General features: G+C 39.7%; 2 protein-coding genes across 4 annotated transcripts; one reads left to right on the top strand and one right to left on the bottom strand.

Moving 5' to 3' along the window:
* Positions 1 to 514: 514 nt before the first annotated feature.
* Positions 515 to 3,823, bottom strand: neurod2 (neuronal differentiation 2). Of its 3 annotated transcripts, none has more exons than XM_053510788.1 (2): positions 3,766 to 3,823; positions 515 to 1,970 (listed from the first exon to the last, which is right to left on the bottom strand). In XM_053510788.1, the coding sequence occupies exon 2, from the start codon at positions 1,964 to 1,966 to the stop codon at positions 890 to 892; it is 1,077 nt and encodes a 358-aa protein (XP_053366763.1). In that variant the 5' UTR covers positions 1,967 to 1,970; positions 3,766 to 3,823; the 3' UTR covers positions 515 to 889. The 3 variants fall into 3 exon arrangements, with proteins under 3 accessions (XP_053366763.1, XP_053366764.1, XP_053366765.1); XM_053510789.1 differs by lacking the exon at positions 3,766 to 3,823 and adding an exon at positions 3,443 to 3,485; XM_053510790.1 differs by lacking the exon at positions 3,766 to 3,823 and adding an exon at positions 2,261 to 2,313.
* A 17,626-nt stretch (positions 3,824 to 21,449) lies between these two features.
* Positions 21,450 to 22,854, top strand: LOC128541250 (succinate receptor 1-like). The gene is made up of 2 exons (XM_053511592.1): positions 21,450 to 21,497; positions 21,919 to 22,854. Exons 1-2 carry the CDS (start codon positions 21,450 to 21,452, stop codon positions 22,852 to 22,854), a joined length of 984 nt encoding a protein of 327 aa, XP_053367567.1.
* The last annotated feature ends 287 nt before the right edge of the window (positions 22,855 to 23,141 follow it).

Raw genomic sequence — 23,141 nt, 5'->3', positions numbered from 1 at the left:
AAACTAATGGGTACTTGTTGTGCTTCGTTCTATGTTATTATGTGTCTCTGTGTTACTTACATATACATACACACACAATGTCATAGGATGCACGCATTAACACACGTACACACTTATTTATATTTAGCCGCAGTGGCCTTCCGTAAAGAAATTCTAGCCACAAATTTCCCCCTGGCATAAACGGTCATTTTTGTTGGATTTAAACTTCAAAACACACACACACACACACACACACACACACACACACACGTCTGGGTAAAAGAAAAGAATACTAGAATCCCGAGAAACATGAGCAACAAAATTGCACGAAGGCTGGCAAATAATAATGAATAAATAGTTTCGTTCTTAAAATGTCGAAATGTCAAAATAATAATAGTAATAATAATAATAATAAATCCCCTAAACTGATAACAATCTTTAATGCTTTTTTTCTGGCTGTAATGTATTGAAAAAAAAAATCAAGAAAAAAATTAAATAAAAACAGGATAAGAGGAACAACTGGAAAAGGACCTCTTTGATTTATTTAGATTAAACACCCCCGACATTTATATCATTGGTACTCGATTGTGTTTATCCTTTTTATTTTTCTTTAATTGTTGTTATTAATATTATTTCATTTTTGTTCTTCTTTATTGGTTTGCTCCTTTTACATTGGTAACGCATTCCGTTATTACAATTTTAGGGAAAATGTGCTAAACCGCTGGACTGTGTTTAATCCATTTATTCGAGTCCACTGTAGTTCCATTTAAAGTCCGAGGGGGAAAAGAGCAATCCTTTTATACTGACTGCCTTAAATAAACGTGTTTCTTGAAAGGTAACGTGTGTTATTTCAGTCCCACACTAATACTTGACAATGACGACGAAAGACACATTAATTTTTTTTTTCCAGTTATGAAAAAAAAGAGTTCAGTTCCTCGTATGGAGGCGCGCGCTCGTGGTGGTGGTGATGCGCGTGGACGTCGTGGTACGGGGGCACGTTCTCCGAATGCCCGCCTCCGCCTCCACCTGCTCCGCCACCACCTCCACTTGCACCCCCCCGGGCCCCCGACGGGCCGTAGCCGAGGCTGCGCGCAGGCGCGTAGTGCATGGAGTAGTGATGGTATCCCCGGTCCGCGATGTCCGGTGACATGGCCTCGTGCGACCGCAGCGCAAATCCACCGTTGACGCAGGTGGGCGTCGGGCTGCGTCGCGCGTCGTAATCGGCGGCGCCGGCGTACTCGGGGTCGTAGCAGTACCCGTGCGCGCCGGTCTGGCACTGAGGGCCCGCGAGGCGCGCGCACTGGTACGGGTAGGCGTGCGCCGCGGCGGCGAAGGACGCGTCGGGAGCGTGGAAGCGCGCCGCCGCGCTCTCCTGGTGCGACAGGTCGGTGAGAAAGTTCCGCGCGTTGAGCTGCAAGCAGCCAGCCACCAGATTTGTCGTCGGCTGCGACAGTCCTTTGCACAGTGTCTGCACGTACGAAACGACGTCTGGTCGTTTCCCGTTACGCAAGATCTCCGACAGCGCCCAGATGTAGTTCTTGGCAAGGCGCAGCGTCTCAATCTTGGACAGTTTCTGCGTCTTCGAATAGCAAGGCACCACTTTGCGCAGGTTGTCCAGCGCCGAGTTCAGGTCGTGCATGCGCGTGCGCTCGCGCGCGTTCGCTTTCTGCCGCCGAAGCTTGGAGCGCTCGAGGCGCGCCGGCGTCATCTGGCGCTTCTTCGGGCCGCGCTTCCGGGGTCTGTCGCCGCTCTCGTCGCCGTCGGCGCCTTCGTCGTCCTCATCGTCGTCGTCGTCGTCGTCGTCCTCGTCCGCCGCGATCTCTGACTGCGCGCGACTCGTGCTCTTGGCGTCGCCCAACACGTCGTCCGCATCTTCGTCGCGCGAACCCCGCTCGTGCTCGTCATCTTTCGTCTTGGAGTCGTCGCTTCCGCTGTCGTCCGCCCAGCCTGGGAACTTCTGCGCATCGCTGAATAACCGCGTCAACATGGCACTGAGTACAAATAAAATAAAATAAAAAACAGGAGTTAATTAATAAATACTGATCAAAATCCTTCAGGCATTTGTGTGCAGAAGCAGAAACGTAATGTCTCAAGCTGTCTGATAGGCCTACATCTATCACACACCTAGTGCATTACACCGGAAATGATCAGGATACAGGATTTGATAATTAACTGCCCATTCAGGCCCTACATATTTTATATACCAATTAAGATAAAATTATTTTAATTTAAACAGAGTAAAAATATAATCTTTTATATAATTTTTATAAATTCATTTTACATTACATGAACTTTCTCCACCGTGGGAAAATGTAGGCCTTAGCGTTATAAACCGTGTTAATTAGTTTAGATCATAATTACTGGTAAAATGATTATTCGGTCGGATATGATGTACTGATATGTTTCATATAACATTTTTTTTTTTTAATAAAAAATTTCAATTGCTTAGAATGAGACAGGCTACGCATGCGTGCACATTGCAGAAATGTTTGGAGTTGGAAAATCGAAACGCAGTCGATTACGTTTTCTGCGTGACGTCACGCACTTTACTATACTCAACGTCGGTTTCCGGTTCGTTCAGATCGCTCTCGGATGAAATGGACAGCCGTGTTTTGGCGACTCACGGTGAGTCCGACAGCGCCAGACGGCCTCGCTCCCTGAATTCCCCGCTCGCGCGGCCCCGATCATCGGGAGGTCTCGGGGGGCACTTTGAGCAGCGCGCGCTCCCCCACCCTCCCCTAGTCCGCCCTTTATTTACCCCCCTCCTCCTGGCAGCATTCCAACACAGCTCAAATCACCACAGCATTGGGAGGAAGTACAGGTAACAAATTCGATATTGGACCTAGTCAAGTCAAGTAAAAAAAAGGGGAAAAAAAGTACAGATTGCATCCAATACAAAGCATAGTGAATGTCAAATTAAGCAATAAAATGAGGTACTGTATAAATCCACACAAAAAATTCTTAAAAATAAATATTCAAAAATAAAAATTCTTGTCTTTTACAGGCTGATGCGACATCAAACTTTTATAGTAACATATAATAACGGCTTTGATAAAAAATATAATATTTTTGATGATTATACCAACATGCATGCAGGCTTCCATACCAGCATACAGTCTGCCTTGTATTTAAACATTCTGACATGCAATGGAGGCAAAATCCGTTCTGCAATCATATACTTTTCTTCATAGCTATAGCAAAATCTGGAATTTCCATAGGGATCAATAAAGTATCTATCTATCTATCTATCTATCTATCTATCTATCTATCTATCTATCAAGCCAACAAACAAAAAAGCATCCAGAAATTCTCAAATTGCAATAAAATTCATGGTATAAATAATAATAATAATAATAATAATAATAATAATAATGAAATGGCACTACTCTATAAAACATCACCATCCAGTCTTGAACACACACACACACACACACACACGGGCATCGCATTGCTCCACACGCACCTTGTTTTTGCAGACAATGAGACGTCACTGAAAAGTCAAACCGACATTATCGACCGAAATGGAACGACACGCACGTGCGCGCGGTCTTTCAGCCGAGTCTCCGTTAAAACCGGTCTGCATTATTGGTTATTGATTATTGATTCTGCTTTGATATAAAGAATCTCGCGAGCATAACGGAAACATGTCGCTATAACGAAAAGCATAAATACCATTTCCGGTGGCGTTTTTTTTGTTTATTTTTTATTTATTCTTTAAAAAAAAAATGAATCGGCTGTTTAGTGTAGCAGATCCTTTCATAGCATAATCACCTCCTCAGAACTCACCTCCTTTCTAGTACACTTCGTCGAGCGAAGGCGCCTTTTCCGTCTACATCATCATCATCATCATGAGGGACCGGCACCCTGCTAGGACGCTCCGTTCAAGAGTACATTCGCTCATGTATGCATGCATGCATGTGTGTGTATGTATGCATGCATGTGTGTGTATGTGTATGTGTGTGTGCATGTGCTAGTCCTTCCTGGGTAGCGCGCGGAGACTGTGTGGCATGGCTCCACGCACGCGAGAGGTTACATACCAGCTCGGATGCCAGGGCCATATGGTGGGCACGTCACTGGCAGGAGCCATCACACGAGGAGCCGGTGATTGACACGCGCGCGCGTTCGCCGAGATCCCGCCTTTCCCCGAGGGAGGAGAGGCCGGCCATCTGTCGCGCACCGCGCGCGCGCGCACACACACACATACAGACACATACAGACGCGCACGCGTTTGCGCGCACACTTGCACCTCCTCACACGTGCCCGCATTCAGAGAGACAAAAAAAAATAGAGAGAGATGAAGAAAAGCAGTGTTTATTAAAACGTGGAATAAATAATTTAATCAATGAGAACAATAGTCACTGGTGTAAGTGGCACGGTGATGGCAAGCGGCAGAAACACGGCAGGGGCATGCAAGCGTTACAGTAAGCTTCGCCTCCACTCCATCTCTGACCAAATCTAACACAGCTTTATACTAACATATACCAAGAAAACATGTGACATCACTATGTACAAAGAAACTGAGACATTTCTCAAATGCATTATTATTATTATTATTATTATTATTATTATTATTATACTCATGTGCATTTAGGCACTTTATGTTGTCCATGTTTATTTATTTTTTTTTTTTTACCTGATTTTACATGTTATGCATGTGGTTTCATTTTCAGATTACTTTCACACCTAATTTTAACTTCAGTGCATATCTAGGTATTACAAGGTTATCACTTTATAAAATTGTTCACATATTATTTACATAATATTAGATGACATTAAAGTCATATTTAAGTATCTATCTATCTATCTATCTATCTATCTATCTATCTATCTACAGTATCTATCTATCTATCTATCTATCTATCTATCTATCTATCTATCTACAGTATCTATCTATCTATCTATCTATCTATCTATCTATCTATCTATCTACAGTATCTATCTATCTATCTATCTATCTATCTATCTATCTATCTATCTATCTATCTATCTACCTTGATCAAAACCCTGTTAATGATGGGATAGAAAAAGAAGAAGAAGAAAAAAAATTAAGGATCAAACCATTAAAATGTCTTTCTTAGAAGTAGCCTTAATTTAAGCCAAGTCATGTAGTCTCCTGTTATGCTACAAGTTACTTCTCACAGATGTAGGTCAGCAAAATGATAATAAAAAAAACAGTACTCATTCAGACAAACAGTGCAAACAGTACATGACATGACTCACTGTCTGCTAATTACAAGAAAGAACCAAAAGAAGAGGTGTAGAAATCTTGTTATTTTCCTTTTTTTTCCCTCTCCAGTTGCTGGTATTTTATTGCCTCAATAACTAAACACATCACTGTGGTGACTAAGGACTAATGATATTTCACAAAAATAGTGTAACACAGCTGCGCCTTCACAAAGCTGTTGCTTCTTTGCACATTAATTCCTATGTTTGCACTAAATGTTTGTAAGACTATATTTTTATTGTTAAAAAAAGACAAGTTCTAAAGGTCCTCCATGTTGGCATATAGTATATTACACCATCACTTTATTTGATGTTTTTTTCATTTGTTGTTTGTTACTTTCCCTGGTTCTCCTTTGTTAAGAAGTTCTGCAGTTAAACACAAAGATTTACATTTAGGTTTATAAAATAAAACAGAAAGTTCCTTGCTTTTACAATTGTCAATCTTCTTCCTAGCCATTGCCAAATTGGTGTCAGAAGTGGGACTGGTTGAGCCAGCTGGGAAAAGTGAAAATTCCCATGTGAGTGATCATCTAGACAGCGATCAGTAAGAGAATGATGGAAAAGTGAAGATAAAGGTGACGATGAGGCCTCATAGGATCTGGGTACAAAGCAGTACACCTGCCCAATTTTTCGCAATGAGGCTAGCCAGTCACAATGGCAGCTGGCCAGAGAAGTATATGGCCTACAAAAAGAAGCCTCTCACAACATGACAGCAAATAACAGTGCCCCAGGATGCAAGAGTGGCACAGAACCATCCTTGTGTGGTAAACAAGCCCAGTGGCAACCACTTGAAGGTCAATGGTAAGCCATAACCAGTGTTCAGAAGTGGACAAAGAGTGAATTCAGTGGTCAAATGCTATGCGTGGGCACGTGAGGTAATAGGTAAGCCTGATCTTAGTGGAAAAAGTACAAAAGTCGATGGAAGCAGAACCTGGATAGGTTAATGCATTTAAGACAGCTTAACACTAGTGCTATGGCTGAGTTCCAGCCCCTGAGGCACAGCACAGCCTACTGCTGAGCTGAGGAAGGAAAATGGGGTGTGGGTGGAAAATAGGTTTATGGGTTTTGAAGGAGCTCATCTCAATGGTGCATCAATCAGTGTTACTGTGAGTCAGGTTTAGATGATCGGGGCAGTGTTTCAAGCTGCGTTACCCAGTTTACACCAATAAGTAAAACGATAACTGGTGTCTTACAAAACTCATGGATTTACAGCTTGATTTACCGTGCATCCCAAAAATTAGAATATCACAAAAAAAGTTCATTTTATTTCATAATTTAATTTTAAAAGTGAAACTCTTGTTTCATACGAAACATATGTTGAACATATGTTCTTGATTTGTCGCTGGTCAAGTAAAATATTAAACACATTTTGATTTAATTTCAAGGATTACAGCTTACAGCTCATGAGAATAAAAAATCTATAATCTCAAAACATTAGAATATTTAATTTCAGGTTTGAGAATATTAATAAAAACAGTGAAAATACCCCGTATTTCTCTGTCTAGTTCGGTACAGACATTGGCATGAATGCTGACTTGACAGTTGACAAGCAACAGAGATGAACACAGCCTTAAGCCACAACAGCTGCATCCCGAGTATCAAGCCACTTCTGAACCAGAGAGAATGTTATAAGTTCCTCGGCTAAGGAGAAACAGAACTTAACCATTGCTCAATGGTTCAAAGTTCTCTTTTAGATGCAAATAAATGTTAAATTCCATTTGGTAATCAAACTGGATTCTGGATTCTCCACTCCAGAGGAGAGACACAGAATCCAATTTAAAGTGTCCACAGTTGGTGATGATTTAGGGAGCCATATCAACTGCAGGTGTTGGTCCACTGATTTATCAATCAAAAGTCAACACAGAGTCTACCCGGAGATTTTTACAGCACTTTTTGCTTCTGTCTGCTGACAAACTTTATGGAGATGCTGATTTCCTTTTCCAGCAGGACTTGGCATCTGCCCACACTGCCAAAACTTGGCCAGCCACCTTACCAGACCTGAACCCTTTAGTCAAGAGGAAGATGAAAAAACACCCGTCTCAACAATATAGATGAGCTGAAGGAATTTAAATTCAAATTTAAATTCAAATGTTATTTGTCACATACACCGTCATACACAGTACGATATGCAGTGAAATGCTTACACGTCCGCCCGTGACCTCAAAAAAAGAAAAAGAAAAAACATTTTACAAGAAATAATAACAGGAAAAATAAAAATAGTAAAGAGGCAATAAATAAATAAATATTTTAACTATAAGAAATTTGAACAAAATATACAAGTTTTCAAGATAGAAGAAATATACACCTATCTGTACAGTTCATTCTGGAAGTGGGCTCGTATTCCAAAACAGCAAATTTGTCCCTAAGAAATAATGAAAACTCAAATTATTTGTTCCACAGCCCAACAAAATAAATACATAAAAATAATGAATACAAAATATCCAGTAAAAATGCACCTTACTTTAAAGAAAAAGTAAAAATAAATCCCGACAGATAAGTGTTTCCGTTTATATGGCAGGTGCTGTGTGTGTGTGTGTGTGTGTGTGTGTGTGTATTTGTGTATGTATGCGAAGTAAGAGGAGGAATTAGCCTTTCTTTTTTCATCTTACACAGTAAACCTTTCCCCTCTCTTATTTGAATTTCACACATACACACATATTAAAAGGAAGACTCTTTTGTCGGAAAAATTAGCAAGGAACATCGCTAATGACACTCGCGTGAGCGCATACTAACGGAATCACTGCTGTAAAGTAAAACAAACAAACAAATGAACCTGCACTTTACCTTTGAAAAGAATCGCAACAGAGCAGTGTTTCTGTGTAGAGCAGAGAAAGTGTGTGTGTGTGTGTGTGTGTGTGTCTGAAGCCGAGAGGAGTTGGGGGTGGGGGTGGGGGGTGCACAGCCATGTGTGTGTAAAGGCGAGAGTGTGTGTGTGAAGGGGCACGGTCTAATGTGCACACACACACATAATGACAGAGAGGTATGTTATAAGAAACAGTACATGCTCGCTTACAAACACAAAATAAAATATGTTTTACACACACACGTGGTCACAGTGTTACTGTAAGGTTTTATAATATTGTAAGACATTGAAATCTAATAAGAAGATTCCTGTGCCTTGAGAACAGACCCCTCACTGTGCTTCCTCATGCCTTCTGTGGTAACACCTTCTATATCCTGTACCCAGACGAGGATACATCCAAATGGCTCTTGTCCGCTAGAACCCTTTTGCTTAATCAGGAGAATGTAAATGCATGGTTGATGAATGATGGTTCTTTTGATGTTCAGGACGTAGCACCGTTTAAATGTGCTCTCTTTGCTGAGAATAAACAGAGATCTTCAGACATCATGTTTGAGTGTGTGAGTGTTTGTCTCTCCCAGTCAATCGGGCCCGGACCGATAAATGTATCAAGGTGCAGCGGACACAACAAGAAATAACTCTTATTCTCTTAGCTTAAAACTTAGCTCGGACACATTTCTTCTTCATTTAAGAGCGCAAGAGAGAGAAAAACCGTTGGCTCAGTTGTGATCACGTGATGCTCGGTGTCAAAACAAGAAGCGCATGCATGATACATGATACTCGGTGCTCGTAAACCAAGACTTGCTCATTTTTCAAGTCAAAATTTATTACAATTTACAACACTCGCAAACCGCATTACTTGTAATCTGAGGTTCCACTGTATATGAATCTAGGATATATGAGGTTCACTTATTTATTATAATTTATTAATTATAAAAAAACCTTTCCAGAACATTAAAATGTTTCGAGATGCATTGTATATTCTTGTGAGAACATATTTGTGAATTTGTGTAAGTGTTAAGAGCAGATAATAATTTTCAACCTTGGACTATGAAAAGAAAACGGACACTTATTTTAGAATGCCCACTTTTGAATTTTTCTCACTCACTCATCTTCCATACTCCTAAATCCTGTATTCAGGGTCGCGGGGACCTGGAGCATATCTCAGGAGACTTAGGGCATGAGGCAGGGGACACACTGGACAGGGTGCCAATCCATCGCTGGACACACACACACTACAGGCAATTTGGGAACGACAATAGCCTAACCTGCATTTTTTTGGATTGTGGGAGGAAACTGGAGTACCTAGAGGAAACCCACCAAGCACAGGAATTAAGCATGGCTGGACTCAAACCCGGACCCTGGAGGTGCGAGGCGACAGTGCTAACCACGACACCACCGTGCTGCCTCTCTTGAATTTCTCAACTATGATTTATGTGATGTCAAAACAGCATGGCTGTGCACAGCATCAGGGGTAAACAAATGAACCCTTTTATCTTTAAACACTGTACATACAAAATCCCTTTAATATGCAGACATGTTCAAGTTTCAAGTCTATAATATTGACTGTACATAATGCTCATAATGAGGAGAAAAATTGATTGTTGATTATAATTAAGTGGCTAGTAAAAACATGCAAAAACACTAACATAAAAAACACCCATGCTTTTTTTCTAATTATAACTTTTAAAAACCTTTTTGCACAAGTGACTAAGATTGAAATGGAACAGCTCACACACAAAACAGAAGCTTAAAAACATCATGTTCGGAATGCAGGTTCCACCAAGAACTTCTCTGTGTGTGTTTGAGAAATTCTAAATAGAAGATGCATTAAACAGTGTTCACACTCACTCACTCACACACTCACACACTCACTCACTCATCGTCTATATCGCTTTATCCTGTATTCGGGGTCGCCGGGGGCCTGGAGCCCATGCCAGGAGACTTAGGGCACGGACCAGGGTACAACAAACAGTGTAGAGATGTATTTCAGTTATACCTCTACACTGTCTCTGTATTCACTGTACCACCATGAGATGCCAGACCTTCTCTTTCATTCCTTTTCTATATGTTCTATTAACGCTGGCGACACTGCCCCCTAGTGGCCACACAGTCCAGCTTTGTTTTACTCTTGCTGATTAAAGTTTGATCCTTTATGGTCAAGCTGTTCAAAAATAATAATTTTATCAAGTTTTTCTTAGGTTAGGTTGTCCATAAATGACCTTCTGTTCTGCATGTGCTGTACAAAATTCCTTCTTTGCTGTTGATTAATTTCCCTGCAGCTCTGGTTTTGCCTTCATGCTTCCACCGATGAAGACATTTTCATAATTCTGGTCTTAGAGTATACTCTTTACATGGCCATCTGAATAAATTGTTAATGACATACTGACTGTCTCATAAAGTCTGACTAGTTTATATTGTTCATATTTAGTGACGAATCTGTTAAAAACAAAAATGACAGGAGACTGCCATCTGGTGTTGGACAGATTCCACAACAGGAGCATTCCTTGTCATGGGGGCGTTCAAGTCAAAGCGGGACTTTTGATTGCTCAGTTCTGAAAGTAAAAACTCCCTTTATTTCTCTATATAATCCCCTGATACACTAATGTCCTTATCTCAGTGCTTCAAGGTAGGACGTTTTCTCAGTACGTCAAAGCCTCTCTAAGACGTACAGATTCCTTTAAAATGTTTTTACCGTTTAAATGTTTTACTGTGGCTAAAGGTTCCATCACCATAGGTACTTTGCCCCTCCATTCACCAGAAATTTCAGCATGAGTCTCTGTTTGACCACAACACCCCTTGTATTTCTTAACCCATATAAAATCTGATTAATATGGTGATCATAATTATCAGTAAAAAAAAAAAAAAAAAAAAAATCTGTGTTAATCCTAATTGGATACATGCACAGAGTATAGTAAATAAACAAAAAAAGTGAGCATGAGAATAAATAAAACTTAATTAAGTGAAAATTAATCATATGTAAACAACTTTCAAATAAAAAAATAAATGAATTGTGCATAAATATATAACCTGTAAATAAATTGCATTTGAAAATGAATGAATTGTGAAAATTATGTTACAAATAAAACTAAATGCACCACATTTCTAATACATAACATGTAAATGTGATTACCAAGTAAGTTTTATTGTAAAGTTGACAAGTTATTGTTGGTAATTTATTATAAAAAATATGTTTCCAAACCAGAACATAATCCAAATTTTGACCTTGCTGATTAGCTATCACTTTAGCGGACAGTTAGTGGAGTTTGTGGTTTGACAGCTTTCACTAAAATCAGCCATGCTCATAATTATGTATAACATTATGGCTTAATATATTATTTAAAATATAAGTCTAATATAAACATGTTTACGTTTATTAGATGTTCATGCCAAATAGGGGTCTATAGAGCCAGCCCCCATTGGGCATTCGAGGAACTGCACTTTATGATTGTCTCGGGTTATTTTGCTGTGGGAACATCTTTTTGTTCAACTGGTTGTGAAGCATGTGTGTGTCAAATGTGTGGCTTATATAACCTCGGTCAGGTGACGTCATCTGATGAGGTGCACCTGCAGGTTATAAATAGGAGTGAACCGGAAACATCCTCAGGTCAATTTTTCGTCTGAAAGGACGTCCAGTCACGCCAGTAGTGCGGCATTGGAGCGCAGCATCTCTTTCCCGCTTTATTAGGGAACAGGATTACAGCAAAGTAACCCGAGACGTTCCCTTTCAAAAGCTACACTCGATGCTGCGTCAAAACGCTATGGAATCGAGAATACCAACGCCGGCGCACTGCAAGTGTCTGAAACCCCAAGGTTGTGTTGTGTGTGCACAAAGAGGTCTCAGACCTGACAGACTTTGAGATGCTGACTCGAGGGCCTGTGAGCCCGGAGTAGCATGGACATACAAACTATAGAATTTGACAAAGTGCGTGGAGAGGACCAAACTGCCGGCTTACACACTTGCTGCAAGGGGACAGCTATTGCCAGTGCAATTGATGAGGCAATCCCCCTGGTCGAATGGGCCCTGATTCCTAGAGGCGAAGTGTGACCATGCACCTCGTAGGCTAGGAAACAGCATCTCTCACCCAATGTGACAGAGTTTGTCTAGTGGCGGCTGCTGGATCTACATGTTTTGCCATGCACCAACTTTCAATGCATAAGTTCTTCTAGTGGACCAGCATCTCTGAAGGACCAGCATCTCTTAGTTGGTCCCCTTCAGGGGCCAGGCGTGAAGATTCCAGAGCTTGGGCCGGAGATGAAATTTTGTCCCCTGCGCCAGAGACAAAAGATCCCTCACTGGAGTCACTCACAGTGAGCCATCGAGGAGAGATATTAGATATTAGAAACAGGGCCATTGCGTTTAGACCCAGGGAGCTGGAGGAGTCAGAGAGCAGTAACGGGGGCATTGTGCTGTTTCTTGCGAGGCACAGAGGTCCACCTCTGCTACATAAAATCTTTCCCAGATTTGACTGACTACTTTGGGGTGAAGTTTCCATTCCCCATGTTACACAGCTTGTCTGGACAGCAAGTCTGCTCCCACATTCATATGCCCAGGAATGTAAATCGCCCTGAGGGACAGAAGCTTGTCCTGTGCCCAAAGCAGGAACTGGTGCGCTAGCTTGTTCAAGCGGCATGAACGCCGTACACCCTGGCGATTTATGTACGAGACTACCGTAGTGTTGTCCCCCACACTAGGACATGGTAGCCTCTCAACTGGTGGAGGAAGTATTTCAGGGCCAGAAATAGAGCCTAGGGTTAGGGTTAGGGTTGCTGGCTGACTAAATACTTTTTTGACCCACTGTGTATATACACTCACCTAAAGAATTATTAGGAACACCTGTTCAACTTATCATTATTATTATTTATCTATTCAACCAATCACATGGCAGGCCCCTCCCCCGGCCACCCGGCAGAAACCTGTCATCCAACTTTGAGCGCTTGGGGGATTTATATATTTTTTTCTGTGGCCAGCGGTCATCATTAGAGGAACGCTCTGAGGTGGCTATCTTCATTTCCGCGGAAGCAAGAGAGGAAGTCTCTTCTGCCCATTCACATGAAGCGCCAGAGTGCACTTAAGAAGTGGCGCTTAAACTTCCTGATCCGGCGAGAGCGCGAGAGTAAGGGAGGATTCCATCTCATGCGCGTCTGCCAGATCGGCACGTAAACTCCACGAAAGCGCTGATTTTTTTCTCATCTGGCTTTGCTGATACTGTACTCTACATATAAGTGTATGTTATCAGCATTACAGTAACAAAAAAAAATGAACCCTGTGGAACTCCGAACTTAACTTGAAACATGCAGAATAGTTACGATTTTAAAATAATGATTCTTATTATTATCATTAACTTAAATGCAGGTAGAATTTGCATTTTGATGTGCATCAATGCATGACTGATCAAGAGTATGACTCATTACTTAGGTTATTAGACTACTGCAATGTGAAACAAAGTTCATTATTTACATTTACATTTAGCCATTTGGCAGATCCTCTTATCCAGAGCAACTTACAAAAAGTGCTTTAAATGTGGGATCTTGGGAGGGTTGATAACAAAACGTGCCGCTGCATTCTGGATCAACTGCAGAGGACGAATAGTGAACAGAGGCAGACCTGCGAGGAGTGAGTTGTTATTTCAGTCTCTTGTTATTTCATCCAGTCTCGAAATAACAAGGGACTGAACAAGCACCTGAGTAGCCTGTGAAGAAAGAAATGGGCGGATTCCTCTGATGTTGTAAAAAAGAAATCAACAAGAACAAGTAAGGTTAGCAATGTGTAGGGAACATGACAGATGATTGTCCACAGTTACCCCAAGATGGCAGGCAGTGGCTGAAGGAGTGATCTGATTGTTGTCAAATGTGGATCCCCTCCATGTCACCTCATCTGACTTATCTTCTAGTTTCACAGATTCTAAGGCTTGTGTGAATTGGTAATAGAAGAATAATAGAACCTTGTGGTTCACTGTGTCAAATGCAGCTGACAGCGACCAGGAGGATGAGGACAGATGATAGTTTAGGTAATTTAGCACTATGTAGCTTCTCAGTGATTGACAGAGGGGCAGTCTCTGTGATATGTCCCACTTTGAATCCAGATTGGTTGGGATCATTTGTTGTCATCAAAATGTCTAAATAAAGATTGAATAAGTAAAAATAAACCACATAATATACACTACCATTCAAAAGTTTGGGGTCACTTTCTAACTCCATGATGGTTCCTGATTTTTATTTCTTTCTACATTGTAAAGGAATGCTGAAGGGGTCCAAAAAATACATTAATCTCCTTTGAACAGGTAATGGTGAGATGTTTCTGCTACTTCTGCTCTGTAAAGACTTCATAACGCCTCTAATCTCAGGTGCTGTTAATTGGTCATTTTTCAGGCTGATAACTCTAAATGAACTTCTGGTCTAACACAGAAGTAGGTTTTGGTCTCGCCCTCCTGGGACGGCCTTCATGAGAGCCAGTTTCATTATGGTGCTTGATGGATTTTGCAAATGCACTTGACACAGTACTGTTCTTGCAAGAACTATTACAGAAAGGCCGACCTCTGTGTCTTAAAATAACAACTAACTGTTGTTACGTAATTACCTAAATCCATATGTGTTATTTTATAGTTTTGAAATCCCCAGTATTGTAGTAGAATCTAGAAAATAAATCACTAAACAAAAACAAAGAAATTTGCAAGTGTCCCCAAACTTTTGAACAGTATACACTCACCTAAAGGATTATTAGGAACACCATACTAATACGGTGTTTGACCGCCTTTTGCCTTCAGAACTGCCCTAATTCTACGTGGCATTGATTCAACAAGGTGCTGAAAGCATTCTTTAGAAATGTTGGCCCATATTGATAGGATAGCATCTTGCAGTTGATGGAGATTTGTGGGATGCACATCCAGGGCACGAAGCTCCCGTTCCACCACATCCCAAAGATGCTCTATTGGGTTGAGATCTGGTGACTGTGGGGGGCCATTTTAGTACAGTGAACTCATTGTCATGTTCAAGAAACCAATTTAAAATGATTCGAGCTTTGTGACCTGGTGCATTATCCTGCTGGAAGTAGCCATCAGAGGATGGGTACATGGTGGTCATAAAGGGATGGACATGGTCAGAAACAATGCTCAGGTAGCTCGTGGCATTTAAACGATGCCCAATTGGCACTAAGGGGCCTAAAGTGTGCCAAGTGACCCAAAAATTTTGAACGGTAGTGTATATACTGTATATATATATATATATTCACTCACCTAAAAATTGCTTAAAAAAAGACGCTTAAAAATTGCTTAAATCACCTTTCTTTCCCATTCTGACATTCAGTCAGGAGATTGTCTTGACAAGGACCACACCCCTAGATGCAATGAAGAAACTGCCATCTAATTGGTTGATTAGATAAATAATAATAATGATAAATTGAACAGGTGTTCCTAATAATTCTTTAGGTGAGTGTATATACACAGTGGGTCAAAAAAGTATTTAGTCAGCCAGCAATTGTGCAAGTTCTCCCACTTAAAAAGATGAGAGAGGCCTGTAATTTTTATCATAGGTATACCTCAACTATGAGACAAAATAAGAAAATAAATCCAGAAAATTACATTGTAGGATTATTAAAGAATTTATTTGCAAATTGTGGTGGAAAATAAGTATTTGGTCAATAACAAAATTTCATTTTGATACTTTGATATATACCCTTTGTTGGCAATGACAGAGGTCAAACATTTTCTGTAAGTCTTTACAAGGTTTTCACACACTGTTCATGGTATTTTGGCCCATTCCTGTTGATGTTTTGGGGCTGTTGCTGGGCAACATGGACTTTCAACTCCCTCCAAAGATTTTCTATGGGGTTGAGATCTGGAGACTGGCTAGGCCACTCCACGACCTTGAAATGCTTGAAAAGCCACTCTTTCATTGCCCGGGCGGTGTGTTTGGGATCATTGTCATGCTGAAAGACCCAGCCACATTTCATCTTTAATGCCCTGATCCCTTTGCAGAAAACCAGCCCCAAAGCATGATGTTTCCACCCCCATGCTTCACAGTAGGTATGGTGTTCTTTGGATGCAACTCAGTATTCTTTCTCCTCCAAACACGAAGTTCTATTTTGGTTTCATCTGACCATATGACATTCTTCCAATCCTCTTCTGGATCATCCAAATGCTCTGTAGCAAACTTCAGATGGGCCTGGACATGTACTGGCTTAAACAGGGGGACACGTCTGGCACTGAAGGATTTGAGTCCTTGGCGGCGCAGTGTGTTACTGATGGTAGCCCCTGTTCCTTTGGTCCCAGCTCTCATTCACTAGGTCCCCCCTGTGTGGTTCTGGGATTTCTGCTCACAGTTCTTGTGATCATTTTGACCCCACATGTGGAGATCTTGCATGGAGCCCCAGATCGAGGGAGATTATCAGCGGTCTTGTATGTCTTCCATTTTCTAATAATTGCCCCCACAGTTAATTTCTTCACTCCAAGCTGCTTACCTACTGCAGATTCAGTCTTCCCAGCCTGGTGCAGGTCTACAAGTTTGTTTCTGGTGTCCTTTGACAGCTCTTTGGTCTTGGCCATAGTGGAGTTTGGAGTGTGACTGTTTAAGGTTATACACTATATATAACTTGAGAACATAATTTATCTTTAATAAACAATGTCAACTTGATATTAGACACAGGTTTCCTTTCTCATAATAAATGATATTAATAATTATTGTAATTATTATCTTATTTATTACACTGAAAGTTAATATTTTCTTTCTGTATGTAAAAAAAAAAAAAAAATCACAAGAGCTACCAAATTTATTGTTCATGAATACAATAGCCTGGTGAAGGCACAAGCCACAGGTTTTATTGTTATGTTTTGCAGGTTCACAAACAACTAGGGGAAAATGACTCGACACATTTGCATAATAAGTCTAATGTTTAATGAACAGTTTTTGCATAGGTTGATATCCATTAAGTAAATACATGGCAAATACATGGTAAATTGTTACAATACAACTCTGAAATATACGACTCTGACTGTTTACAGACACAAACCTCGTTTTTACAACTCCTCTGTTTCACGGACGAATTGAGAAATTACGCCTACGAATGCTGTCTGTTAAACCGCTGTCAAAAATACGTCATCAAGGCAATTTGTCCGTGTAACAGAGGAGTTGTAAAAACGAGTTTTGTATATTTCAGAGTTGTATTGTAACAAACACACAAAATTTCGTATCTGTAAGCTGTCGTGGTCGTAGATTTTGGAATCCAACTCAGACAAATGACAGAATTACACACAAATCTTTTTTTTTACGCATGAATATTTTTGACAGTGATCTTATTTCATCCAGATCTCCTTCAGCCATCAACTACTAGCTAAGTAGCGAAGAAAAGCCTCAACACAAATACAACTTACCGACAACAAAACTCCTGCATTGTGATGATAATGTCGAAATAACTGTGCAGAGATGCTAAATAAACTGGTTTAATAGTTTAATGATGGGGATTCACTAGTGAAAGAATACCGCTACTAAAGCACATTGAAATCTGATTGGCTATTTCCTTAATCCATCTTTATTTGTGCCTTCATTTATTTTAATGGCAGAAGCCTTTTCCTCCAAGTTCAACTCGGCCTTAAAGAGCCTCTAGCTTGCAAACAAAAGGAGATGGGAAATTAGGTAAATGTAAATGTGTGTTCAGACAAAATCACACCTTAACCTGAACAAAGGCCTGTCAGCATGAAGTTGACCACTGGACTGGATCTGGACTGGATCTTTAACAAGATTAAATAGTCAACTGGTCACACTTGAATAGTTAGTAACACATCTATGATAATAACCAGCCAGTCCCATGAACGCATTTTTGGTCATAGGTTTTAAGCTTTCTGTGCTATTTCCCATTTGGGAAAACTCCTGTACTTTACCCGAATTTAAGCACAAATGCCATATTTTAACCGGCTCAATTGCACACTTACTTGTAAAACAAGAACAGGGTTACAAACCAATATAAACAGAACAGGAAAGTAAAAGAGAAGTAAAAGCTTTTTTTTTATCACAGGACATCAAGGGGACATCAAATCAATTTCTTAGATGCAGTTCGCATTTATTCTACACTGGATCTCACTAAAGAGATATGGACAGATTCCGTCTCTTATAGGGGAGCAAAGAATCCAAGGTGGTTCTAGTGCGGGTTTATCGTTTGTGAATTTATTTTTCATCATAGTTTTTATTGTAATGTAATGTTCACTTGTGGGGACCATGGGAAAAGAGCTAATAAGGATTGTAATAAATATATAAATAAGTATGTAAGTAAATAAATAGATTAATAAAGGCACTGTGGCCAAGAGGGCTATAAGAAATAGTAAATATAATTGATGTACAACACAGTCAGTGTTTTAACACATTTCTGCAATGTGGATCTCTATGTTTGATCCCAACTCCGACTCTGAGATGCATTGATGGTTCAGTTTGATTTTTTTTACTGTATTATAAAAACATAATCAAAGATGACTATCTGAACTTTTAGACAAAGCCAGGGAAACAAAGAAACTAACAAACAGGGGTTAGAGCATGATTGTGTCATATATTAACTCAGGGGAAAATATTTTGCATGAATAAACACAGTGGTGCACATACTGTAGTATGTGAACATGTTCAGATTAATCTTCACTTCTTGCCTACAGCAGCTGTTTGCTAAAATCACAGACTTGGTGTATGATCGAAAATGGTAAGCGCAAACATTTAATAAACTACTTTGTATTAGGAGCAAAATGCTAATATGTACTAAAAGCAATTCACTATTGCTTTTAGTAAGTTTATGTTGTATTTTTTATGTTTCTTTTATTAAGTGATGTACTTTAAACTGTTTAAAGTTATTAGGCAACAGTGTTCTGTTTGTTCAGCTGATTCATTAGTGTAAAAATATTAATCTGCTCTAGGCTCTAAGTAATACACCCGAGATCTAATTTTGAATAAGATATATCTCTAAAAACATTTCATTATTCTTTAAAGCATGCAAAACACTGCTGCCATTTCATTGTCAAACCTGATAACAGCTACAGGGAGACACTTTGCATGATGTCAGGTATTATATCGATCTAGTCTATGAATAAAATAAATACAAAGAATTTACAGTAGATATAAATAGTCTATGCTTTTTTTATTTCTTCAAAAAAGCAGAGGAAACATACAATATCTTGGAAGCGTAAGAGTTCACACCTGATTTAACGGGGCAGGTTACTGCTCAGAAATAATCGATAACATTTAAACTCATATACAGTACCCGTCACCCCAAAATATTAATCAGTCATTTCTGAGTAGGTTTGATTCCATTCAGCCAAATGCCATATGGCAACTTTAAAGGAGTTGGAGGAATATCTGTCACGCCCTGGACATATCCAACTATAATTTACCTTAAGGTCTATTTTTTGCTCATGCTGAGATGCTTTACTTCTAATTGTCTTTTCTAAAAAAAAAAAAAACATTATTATTATTATTGAAGTGACAGAGATCAAACTTTTTTCTTTAATCAAAAATTTGATATGAACATCAACTGAAGCTCCTGACCATTTAGCTGCAGGATTTTTGTACTGTGCTGCCGCCACATTATTAGCTGATTAGAGAACTGCCAGTAAATGTATATCATGCATTATACTGTAGGGGCTGAATTATAAATTGTAACAAAAAAAGCAACGGATTCAGCCAACAGCACCAATTATAAAGCCCTGTTTGCTTGTTTGCTTTAGGGGCTCCTTTTTTGTTTTAATTTACTGAATTTATTTATAGTGGATATATATAGGGCTAGATATATATTGTGATATACTATATATATAGCCTATATATATATATATAGATAGATAGATAAAGTGCCATGAACAAGCATTTGCCCCTCCCTGATTTGTATTTTCTTTTGGCATACTTGTCACACTTGATGATTCAGATCATAAAATTAATTTTAATATTACACTAAGATAACCCGAGTAATTACAAAATACAGTTTGTAAATGATGAATGCTTTCATTTATTAAGGGAAAAAAGCTGTCCAAACCTGCCTGTTTGACTGTTGGTATGTACATATTCCTTTATGAAATCCTGTGTTAGTTTTTATGTGAGGTGTAACAGAAAGCGCACCTTCGCTTCACGAAATATTTGCTTAAAAGTCTTGGGGATAATGAAGATGTTTTTTTGGACAAGTTTTCTTCCTGGGTGTGACAAGTGAAATTTAACTCAGCTTTCCAAAAAATGTTGTTAACAGTTCATTCATTATTATTCATTATCATATATAATTACTTTCTCACATAGGGCCAGGTATGTTTTAATATATATTAAAAAGTTTAAAAAGCAGAATAAGACAGTAACAATGCTGGTCTTGTGAGGGACAGAACCTCCTGCACAGGTGGCTACACCGTGTTCTAAAAAGGCAGAGCCGCGGCCATCCAGACGTGCAGTTGCTTAGCAACGCAGCAGCAATAAAATAATATTACGTTTTTAATCTTAAGTCTGGCCACAATCATAATGGTTTATTTTCCTCACTTTCTTTACCTTATTTTATTATCATTGTACTACTTTCTAAAACTAATACATACACTAACTCTGAGTCACTAGCTGTCAGTTGTCAGCTTAAAGCTAGTTTGGACAACTGCAGATATCTATGACGGCATCACAGCCATGCTGATATTCTGTGCAACAGCACTCCCTCTCATGTGATCTTACTTAATTGCTTTAAATATTATTTAAATTTTATTATTATTAACCTTAAAATTAAATAAATATTATTATTACCCTTTATTTAATTATTTAATTAAAAAAAAGGTAAAGGAAAAAAAAATCTATCTTTCGCTTTTTTACATGTCCGTTTTATTTAAAAGGTTGATGACAACATTTCTGCTGTATTGAACATTTTCATGGTCTATACACTGGAAGGACATTTAATAGGAACTCTACATTTTGAGTGTACCCCTAGCCCTAGCCACATAAATGCAAAAATGACCAGATGTCAGTTCATGCTATTATACACCTTCATGCACACCACCTTCTCTGTTTGCTGCTAGTTGTTAAATAAGTACTGGATGATGATGTAATCCATATGCAAATTAGCACATGTAGCATCTAGTGACTTTTCCAGAGGGTTTATATGACATACCAGATTACTTTTCAGCTAGACATTTGTTACACTGTCACAACATGTGGTGGAATCACTGCAGGGGCTTCAGAATCAAGGGCCAGGGCTTTTCACCCAGGTACTTCAACTGGTGGTTGACTGGAAGCCTCCACCTATGCCAAGTCCTACTTTGTCACAGCAAAGCCATAGGAAATCTGTCCACATACACCTTGAAGACTCTCCTGCTAGCCATGTTAGGCTTGAACTCTATACCATGAGTTCTGATAGCCTAGAGATACCTCCTGTTACCCATGTTAGCCCAGATATGCTTTATTTTATCTATATGAGCCATGTGAGCTTTACATTTGCCCTGAGATGCTTCCTGTTAGCGTAGGAATGCTTCCTGTTAGTCATGTCTGCCCAGAGATGCCCCCTGTCATCCCTGTAAGCCTAAAAAGGTCTCTTTGAGGGGTTGACCACTTGCTGAAGATGTGCACTGTGATGCTATTGGTGGAAATGATCTTAATAGTATTTGGGTGGCTTGTCAAATCATACCCTAAACGTTGATAATCCCTGCGTGTCATGTGCCAATTGTACACTTTATTGGACTCTTAGTAAATGTTTGTGTGAGAATAAATCAAGATTCGACACCTGTAGCTGTTATCAGTCTGACAAGCCAAATCAGGATTAATTGGATTCAATTCTTTTTATTGACTCACAAAAATCTTATTATTTTCTGTTTTTAAGATATACTGTATACATGTACATCCATTGACAGTATATTAATTAAGCCCATGATACTATGAATAAATCATTTTATTTGCAATAATAACAGGTGTCTATGTGATAATCTTTTTAACTGCAGGCATCCACCTGTTCTGATATCACCGCTCTACTGCAGACACACTACCTCTCACCCATATATGTTTTGGAGTTTGCCATTGGCGTCCTCTGCAACCTGTCTGTGGTCCTGTTTTATGTGTTCTGGCTGCCGTCTTGGAAATCCATAAATGTGTACATGTTTAATTTGGCGATTTCTGACCTCATCTTCCTGTGCACCTTACCAGTGCTGAGCTACAAGTACACGCACAACCAAGAGTTACCCCTTGTAGGCTGTGTGCTTACCCGCTACATCCTCCATGTTAACATGTATTCCAGCATCCTCTTCATGGGGTGTGTGGGTGTGGACCGATTAACACTGCTGTGGTACCCACAACGCAATCACTTCCTTTTGTCTTGCAAAGCCTCGTTGATAATCAGTTTTCTGAACTGGATTTTGGTGACAATTGAGCTGGCTCCTCTTATCATGTTTGCGAACCATGACCTAAAGAAAACCAACTGGACGAAGTGCAATGATTTTGGCAGCATGAACCCACCCGTCCCTCTTCTAATCTACAGCTTGTTACTCACCACTGTAGCGTACGTGCTGCCCCTACTGACCATATATCTGTCAGCGAGTAAGATGATCTCTCTGCTCAAGAAGAGAGAGGAAGTGCTTGGGACATCCTTTCAAAGGCCAGTGAACATCTTGAAGGCTGCAGTGGTCATGTTTCTGGTGCTTTACATGCCATATCATGTGATGAGAAACATGCGCCTTGCATCACAGCTACCTGCATTGGGACTGACACAGTGTACAATAGTGTATATCGAGGCAGTGTACATAATAACACGGCCAATTGCATTTTTTCACAGTGTCATAAACCCTGTGTTTTATGTCCTAATGACAGACAGATTTAAGGAGGTCCTGCAGGAGAAGTGGAAGCAGCTTAGAGGCTTGACAATATGTAGAAGATTATCATAAGCAAATCCCATTAAAAAAGAACTGGGCTCGTATTTACTAAGCATTTCAGAGTAGGACATTTAGTAGTAATAATTTTGGTTATACTTTTAGTAATAGGAGTAAAAGCAATTAATTAACATTCTTAAAATTGGAAATCTCCACTTAAATGTAGGAGAGCTCCGGAGGTGCACTAACTGGTTAAGCTTAGTGAGGAAATGGCGTTCAGGCAAAGATGCACGCCAAGGAGACACGTTTTAGTAACTTTGAGTGACACTGAGCTCATAAAAGACGCGTTTGCATGTGCAGTA

Source organism: Clarias gariepinus, chromosome 14 (assembly GCF_024256425.1).
Source record: "Clarias gariepinus isolate MV-2021 ecotype Netherlands chromosome 14, CGAR_prim_01v2, whole genome shotgun sequence".
NCBI classification, from domain to species: domain Eukaryota; kingdom Metazoa; phylum Chordata; class Actinopteri; order Siluriformes; family Clariidae; genus Clarias; species Clarias gariepinus.
This window is presented reverse-complemented; position numbering and strand designations above follow the sequence as displayed.